Source organism: Rhizopus microsporus (genome assembly GCF_002708625.1).
Source record: "Rhizopus microsporus ATCC 52813 unplaced genomic scaffold scaffold_1, whole genome shotgun sequence".
Classification (NCBI taxonomy): domain Eukaryota; kingdom Fungi; phylum Mucoromycota; class Mucoromycetes; order Mucorales; family Rhizopodaceae; genus Rhizopus; species Rhizopus microsporus.
This window is the reverse complement of record NW_019671916.1, coordinates 2,044,342-2,051,735: the sequence shown is the minus strand read 5'-3', so window position 1 is coordinate 2,051,735 and position 7,394 is coordinate 2,044,342. Positions and strand designations below refer to the sequence as shown.

The 7,394-nt window shown below is 36.2% G+C and overlaps 3 protein-coding genes across 3 annotated transcripts; 2 read left to right on the top strand and 1 right to left on the bottom strand.

Annotated features, from left to right (window-relative positions):
* The first annotated feature begins 506 nt into the window (after window positions 1–506).
* RHIMIDRAFT_11572 (uncharacterized protein) lies at window positions 507–1,431 on the top strand. Its single transcript, XM_023605318.1, has one exon. It carries the CDS (start codon window positions 539–541, stop codon window positions 1,157–1,159), a length of 621 nt encoding a protein of 206 aa, XP_023471444.1. The 5' UTR covers window positions 507–538; the 3' UTR covers window positions 1,160–1,431.
* Window positions 1,432–1,484: 53 nt separating this feature from the next.
* RHIMIDRAFT_243761 (uncharacterized protein) lies at window positions 1,485–2,610 on the top strand (the record flags this gene model as incomplete). The annotated part of the gene is made up of 3 exons (XM_023609976.1): window positions 1,485–1,644; window positions 1,705–2,404; window positions 2,463–2,610. 3 exons carry the CDS (start codon window positions 1,485–1,487, stop codon window positions 2,608–2,610), a joined length of 1,008 nt encoding a protein of 335 aa, XP_023471443.1.
* Window positions 2,611–2,894: 284 nt separating this feature from the next.
* RHIMIDRAFT_288557 (DUF866-domain-containing protein) lies at window positions 2,895–4,552 on the bottom strand (the record flags this gene model as incomplete). Its single annotated transcript, XM_023613576.1, has 8 exons — window positions 2,895–3,010; window positions 3,067–3,156; window positions 3,211–3,323; window positions 3,383–3,464; window positions 3,515–3,571; window positions 3,626–3,706; window positions 3,873–4,071; window positions 4,320–4,552. The coding sequence occupies 8 exons, from the start codon at window positions 4,550–4,552 to the stop codon at window positions 2,954–2,956; spliced, it is 912 nt and encodes a 303-aa protein (XP_023471442.1). The 3' UTR covers window positions 2,895–2,953.
* Between the last annotated feature and the right edge of the window lie 2,842 nt (window positions 4,553–7,394).

The window sequence follows — 7,394 nt, the reverse complement described above, 5'->3', positions numbered from 1 at the left end:
CCATGCTGCATACATGCCAAATCATTATTTACATTTGTTTCTTCATGAAATAAAAAAGTGCCTTGCATTATCCGAGAATAAAATAATTTGTAAACGAGAGTAATGAGTTGTTTTATCTAATGATAAAACAATAGACAACAACTTTACAATTCTGTCTAAGAGAATTACACAAGTAAATAGACACTTAAAAGAAGGAAGACATTCTTCTTTTAAATTTGGTATCATTTATGTATTGAACTTGAGAAGGAGAGAAAAGACTAAGGGCAAAATGAACATAGTATTGTAGATAAATAAAAAATGTCGTCAAACAGAATTTGTTGTTAAAAATAAATCATGTCAAGACACCTTTTACAATTATTGTTATTCTTTATCTCTTCTTTCATATTTTAAACACAATGCGCGATCAAGTTCGTAGTTTTCTTAAAGCAATGTGTGAGAGAAAAAAACAAATAGAAAATGAGAAACATCAAACCTCATCCAAAGGTAAAATAATGGAAGTTTCAATCATCTTTGACTTCATAAACATCATCCATGTGCTATGGGTAAAGCCAAGAGAAAAAGGATGAGTCAAGCAGAGAAGATTGAGAATAAAAAAGAAAAGAAAAAGGCGAAATACGATCACAATGATGAGCAAGAAAAAGACATTGTTTGTACAAGTTGCCACCAAAAAGGACACAAGAATGCAAAATCTTCCTTATGCCCAAATCGAAAGTTAACAAAACAAGAAGAACTTCAGCAGCTCATGGGGAATCGAAAGACAACAACAGTCAAAACAAAACTAGAAACTATTCTGCGTCCTGCCCATAGAAACATAAAAGACAAAATAATCAAAGTGTCCAAAGACATTAGGAACATTTTGGTTCGTGCCCAGCTCTTTGTGAATTACTATATCATGACTCACAATGGACTTGTTGTCGATAAGAAAGTCTTCACTCAGAACTTCTGGTATTCTATCAGTCAATTGGTATTGGGCAAAACACCAACAAACAAAAAGCTACTTCCAGGCGACATTTTTAGCAGCTGGGGAAGTTTCTCAAGTCGATACAAAGAAATAGTATATAGAATGGATAACCCCGTTGCCGGATACAGTCAATGCCTGACTGCTGCCTGTGTTGAAGTAGCAACATGCTATAATAATATGATTGTTGAATGTTTTTAAACATCGATTCTTTATATTGTACACTACACACTCTTATACACTTATATACATAGTTAAATAGCAAATATGTTCAAAAGCTTGCTGAATACGGCTACCAGTATATCTGTGATGGTCAAGCAACATGGCCTGAGGATATTACAGATATAACGATCGATGAAAGAACTGCCATAAATTCTCTCTGTAAAGATCTCTTGAGAATAGAAATGCCTAAGCCAGTTACGGTCAAAAGTTTGGCTGCATCTCTGGGATCATATATACCAATGCTTAGAGAGATACTTAAGCGATATATGGCGGAAAATCAAAAACAGCAAGAAAACCAAGTTATATGGCCCGGCTATTCTCCTTGTCCCCTGTGTCTTCGTTGAAATGGCGATCCGTATCAATTAACCCCAATACGCTGTCATCCTTTGCTGGCAAGCCTAAACAAAGCAACTATGAAGACAAATTTAACATGTTCAATACTGTCTTTGACCTGTCAAGTTTGGGTGTGAACAGGTATTTATTAATGACCATATGTACATATATATATATCTATGGACTAATAGTTAATCATAATGAATATAGCTTTGAAGATTTAAAAAAGCCAGCAGCAAAAAATAAAACCGCATTTGCTAATCTAATCAGATCTGATGGCTTTGCAGCGGATGTGGTGCTATATAAGGGTGTGAGCAATAATGAAGATGTAACTGAACAAAGCTCAGACAGTACATTTGGTATACAACTTCTGAGCGATGTCTTAAAACCTGGTGATGTTGACAACTTCTCGCTGTGCGGCCTAGACCCTGATAGACAACATGCATTCACAGCATCCTATAACGAGGGAGAAAATTCTCATCAAATAAGAAGAGTCTCGACAGCGGAATATTACAATTACACTGGGTCCATTCATCATCAAAGAAAAGAACAGAAAAGAATGGAGAAGGAAGGAATGAAAAGTGTATTGCTGAACATCCCTTCGATCAAGACTACATCCTTGATGCAATATCATATGTATATGACATATATAATGGCCAATATTCAGAAAATATTAGATTTTTATGGATACGAAACAGCCGAGGGACGCTTTCACTGTTATCAAGGAGTTCGACGGGCTAGAGAAGAAATGGTCAATATATTGATCAACGGTGGTAAGAAGTACAATAAGGATAGAAGAAAAAATACGAGGAAAAACCGCAGAAGGGGAAAGAAAAAGAAAGAGAAAAGGGGAAAAGATGAAAAGAAGAAAGATGAAGAATGCAGCGAAAGGTACCGCTATATAAGCAGCAATGTACTTATTTGATAACTTACAACTGTTTGTCAATAGGCCCGAAAAGCAGTGGTGGCCACAAAGAAACTCGTATGACAGAGAGAAAAAACCTGTAGTTGCCTTCGGCTCTGGAATGTTTGGAAAGGACAGCATCAAATTCAAAGGACATAGAACAGGAATAACAGGTGTCCTTACAGAGCATTAAAAAAAAGAGAAAGGCAAGGCGACGTTATTGTTGTAACAATTAATGAGTTTCGAACGTCAAAGGTAAAGCGTTATTCTCTAATTTTGAATATCCTACTTAACTATCTATAGATCTGCAACTCTTGCGAAAATTGGCATTCACATCTGCTTTTATAAACTTCCACGGCATCCAATCCTGCACAGGATGTGGATTGTTTTGGCAACGGGATATAAACGCTTCAAAAAATATTTTCAAGATCGCCAATGGCATCCTTCGTGGATGTGGCAGACCTCAAGCATTTTGTCACCGTATCGAACACGGTTCTCCTTCTGGAGTTTAGACATTTACTCCTAGTAGATTATATTTATTTCTCTTTTCTGAATTCAACTTCAATATTGCTGATACCTACAGGCTCTCCTGCCTAACAAAATAAACATTTGTATGAGATATAGGGTGGTCATTTGATGCACTTTATACCTTCTCATCATAATCAGCCCATTCTCCTTCAGAAAGGTCAATGTCGTCAAAGGTTGTCTCGGTCTCTGCACCCTTTGCAGACCATGAATCCTAATGATAGTATAAGTCACTGAAACAATGTATGTTGAAGAGGGAGCATCTTACTTTTGCTTGAAAATCAACAAGTTCCAATCCACGACAATCAAACTGAGCAATTTGCTGGAACTTTCCGTTTTCTTCAATGCTGTAATTCTTTATTTTGAAAGAAGGCTCGAATTCTACGCGATTGTGTAATATATTAGCTATTTCCACATCACTGATCATCAGTATTATTTACGTGCAGTGCCTTCACGCTTGCAAAATTTGCAGCGCATGACCAAATTAGCAGAACCTCGAGAGCCACTCATGTCATAAGTATCCTACGTTATATAAGAAAACGATCCATTGGATGTGATAACTGCCTTTTTACTTGTCGATTGAACGAAATCCAGCTGTTGTCAACCTCATGGCAACTTGTACATTCAATCTTGACGCGTGTAGGTGGTTAGAAAACTCTTTTTTGTCTGCTATGAAACCTTACTTTGAAGTACCATTCTTTATCTTCAAAAGGCGCAAGATCGGTGACGTTCTCAAGGTCTGCTTTGATATATAAGCCTAATTTCTATTAAAGAATCAGAAAGTCTACACACATATATACACAGTGAGCATTTGCTTACCACCATGTTTAAAAGAGAAAAAAAAAAAAAAAAAAAAGACGCAGTAACAGAATTTATTGATTTATGGAGAGCTCTAAACACTCAAAAAAGTATCCAAGATCCATTCTCTACGCTGACATCAGCTTTCCAAACTGTGTCGAGATATGAAGTAATTTGTTTATAGCAGGTTTTTTCTTCATTTTTCTTGAGAACGAAGGGTGGTCGTCGTTTGTAATCATCTTGTATAATCCAGTTTTCAGAATATTCACTGCTGCACTGATGTCTGCTTTCTTCGCTTGAAGGGGTTCTTGATCTTTTACCAAAGAAATGGCTGTAAACAAATGACAAGTGATGGTATGAAAGGAATTCATATTCCCTTCGTTCTTTTACTGGCCTAGCTTGCTGCAACAATAAATCCTTTTTTAACGTTGGCTTAGGGACGCTTAGGATAAGGTTAATTTCTTCTCTCTGTGTTTCCTTGGGTATTACTTGATTAATGCGTAATTTATTTTCCCCAATAGTATAAAACAAGAACATATCAGCATTGACCCGCCTTTGCTAAAACCCTAATAGTGTTACCTCTGTAAATAATCTTTCACTATGAGCTCTATGATGATAGAGATGTCTAATAAGACATCAGATGCAATTCTCCGTCCTTTTCTTAATGTATTTAATACACTTTCGTTATCATCTTTGAGAATAGCCTGAAGAGGTGTGGTGACCATTTTTATACGTTTTGTTTGTTGTTGTTCTGTGTTTACTTCCTTCTTTTGTGTTTGAAGCTTTTGATCGACAAAAAGCTGATCATACATTCTTTTCTTATTTCTTTCGCATATTGGTGCCATGGCAATATCACGAGAATGTATAGCTTTGTGCAAACATCAAATGGTTGCAAGCAGTAACGGTTGTGCTTGGACTCGTATTGTCTGAAATAAAAGGCATAAGTGTATTTACCCTCTCAGTATTTCTGTTTCGTTACCTTCTAACAAACTGTTTACTTGATTCCATAATTCTGATGCGTCTCTGTATACATTTAGCAAACTATTTTTTGCTATTTCCCTTTCCTCCAAGCCTTTTAAAAGTACTTCTTCCGTTGGACTTTCTTTTTTTGGATAGGTTTATCATTTCTCGCTTTAATCTTGACTTGAAGGTTTGATAAATGAAGAACTGGCATCTTTCTTTTATTGCTTGTTCTGAGAGGATAGTAATAGCGTCCATTAGGGATACAGAAGATTAGTCATAAGAAAGAGAGGAAAAGGAAGATGGACAACAATGATCAAATTTATTCAAAGGTGGCTATAACTTATCCATTGTTGTTTATTCTGTTGACAACACTGCTAAAATCAGTAGCTTTAAAGTTGAAATGGGGCGTCAATAGTGACACTCTCTCTGATGGCGCTCCTTTTCTATGAAACATATACTTAATCTCAGGCGACCTTTTTTTTTCTGTTTTGACCTTTATTTTGCTGGGCCTACAACGCGGGAAATAAGATAATTATGGATTTTACAACAATTGCCTCAGAAAAGTAAGCAAACATTCTTTTGTTAATAAATAAGAAATACTAAAAACAATAAAGATATTCGTTGTAAAAGAACAAAGTCAAATAAAGAATTTAAAGTATTCCTTACGCACTCCAATGGTTTGTGACTTCCAAGGAAGGAATTGTGGTCCAAAACGTGGAGACAGGTAATCATTAATGCTTATTGTTTCAGTTTACTAAAATCTAACTTTTCCGTCTATTTATAGAACGCTTCTTTCCACGTTAATAGCCTGATAAAATCGCATCATAATCGATTGAAGATGTTCTATCTTGATCGCCCTCGCTCTTTGTGTGTATGTCACCTAGTCTGCCTGTTATCCCAAGTGATAGCATTAGATTATTGGCAGGACGCTATCAAGTCTGCGCATGATTTTGGTGGGTTTCGCTTGACAGCCAACTAAGAAAAGAAGAGAAGAACAGCATACTGCATTGATTACAATGCTGCCTGTCCCATGGTAGAGCAGCTCGAAGGAGATGTTTGTCAGTGCAGATATTTCACTGAAAGCATCCTCTTCTATGAGACGGATACCAAGGAAGGCTTTCTGAAGAACTGCAGCAGCTCTGATCAAACAAAGATGTGTCAGCATATTTTTTTGATCAGCCGCGTAACCAAGCTACCCTTTTCTCCTCGCATCCTTGCCTCTGTTGTTAAGTAAGAAAAACATGATATCTCATATGATAACTAAGACCTTCTTTGCCGTGGGCTGTTAGAAAGTGCGGACCAAAACGTTCGTATCTTACTTGCCAAGTATAATGAAAAGATCAGTCAATTGAAGGATAAGCCAGAAGATTTTTATATTCTGGTAAGTGCATTAAAACAATTTATATCAATTGTAGAAAACGCCTGTTATGTACCCCAACCAAGGCCTGCAAGACAGCAATAGTTCTGTCTTGTCTTTTTTTTATTATAAAAATAAACTACACAAGTTCCCACTTCGATACTATTCTTCATTTTGTGACTACTAATTTTTGTGGGTATTTATTGTCAACGCTGATTTATTGTATTGGAATAAAGCTCGATGCTTTAGCATTAAAGCATATTTATCATGGGATTATGACTATAAATGTAACCGGGTACAATAAAACAGCCTTTGCTTAAAGAGGTCTATAAGCTATCTTATCACGTTTATAAACATTTATAATACGATTGTCTCTTTTGCAACTTAAATGAGTCAACGGACATTGACGCGCCTTGAAGAAAGTAATCTTTAGGGAGAAACAAGTATTGACTGTTTGGGATCAACATTGTAACAGATTTCAAAGTCACCAAGGTCCCTAATTTTCTTTTCACATTTTTTAGCATTTCCGACGGAATAATCAACATAAAAAAGCATACGTATTGCTTAATTCCGTACTATGATGATAATTGTTGCTTGGCAGTAAAAAGCAAAAGATCAGTTTTTGTTGCCATAATTGCCGAATGACTGCCGGATGGTAGCCAATCAGCGTTTCAATTGCCGGATGGCTCCCAGCGTTTCGACAAGGACCATCATCGTCTCATGACCTATATTAAAAAATAAATGAATAAATTTGTATTTACCTGCTTCTGCTTATCTGATTCTTGTTGCTGAGTTCTCTGTTTTGATATTTATCCCAACTCTTGTAAGAATGCCAAACAAAACCTTTGGTATGACTTTTCTCCACATTTTTGCACGCTTTTGTGATTCTTTTTGATAAAGTTTCTTCCTGCAAAAATCTATGACGCTTGATCTTACTCTCCTGAGTAACCCAATTGAACAATTCTGGACGGTGGCAAAGAGTAAGTAGAAAGATACACACATTTATATTCTCGGTATTCAATACACTTCTTTATGTTTTCATGGATGTGAACGGGTGTATTGTCCATAGCAATATAATGACCTTTCATATGCGGATATTTGTCCATTTCATCTAGAGTTATTTTAAGAAACTAATATAATGACCTGTCACAGTTCCTGAACTTATGTATCCATCAGCTCTTCTCTTCTTGGCAGGTCTTGGTTTTTTTTATACCGACTGTAATAAAACCTGCGGGCAGCGATGGTGCCCAAGATGGACGTTGTATTTGCTCTCGTAATAGGCCTGGTAACAATGGCACGAGTGTTTTTTTTTTTTTTTTTTTTTTTTTTTTTTT

Coding starts and splice junctions, on each gene's coding strand:
- RHIMIDRAFT_11572 (XM_023605318.1), top strand. CDS start 539: ATGGGTAAAGCCAAGAGAAAAAGGATGAGTCAAGCAGAGAAGATTGAG.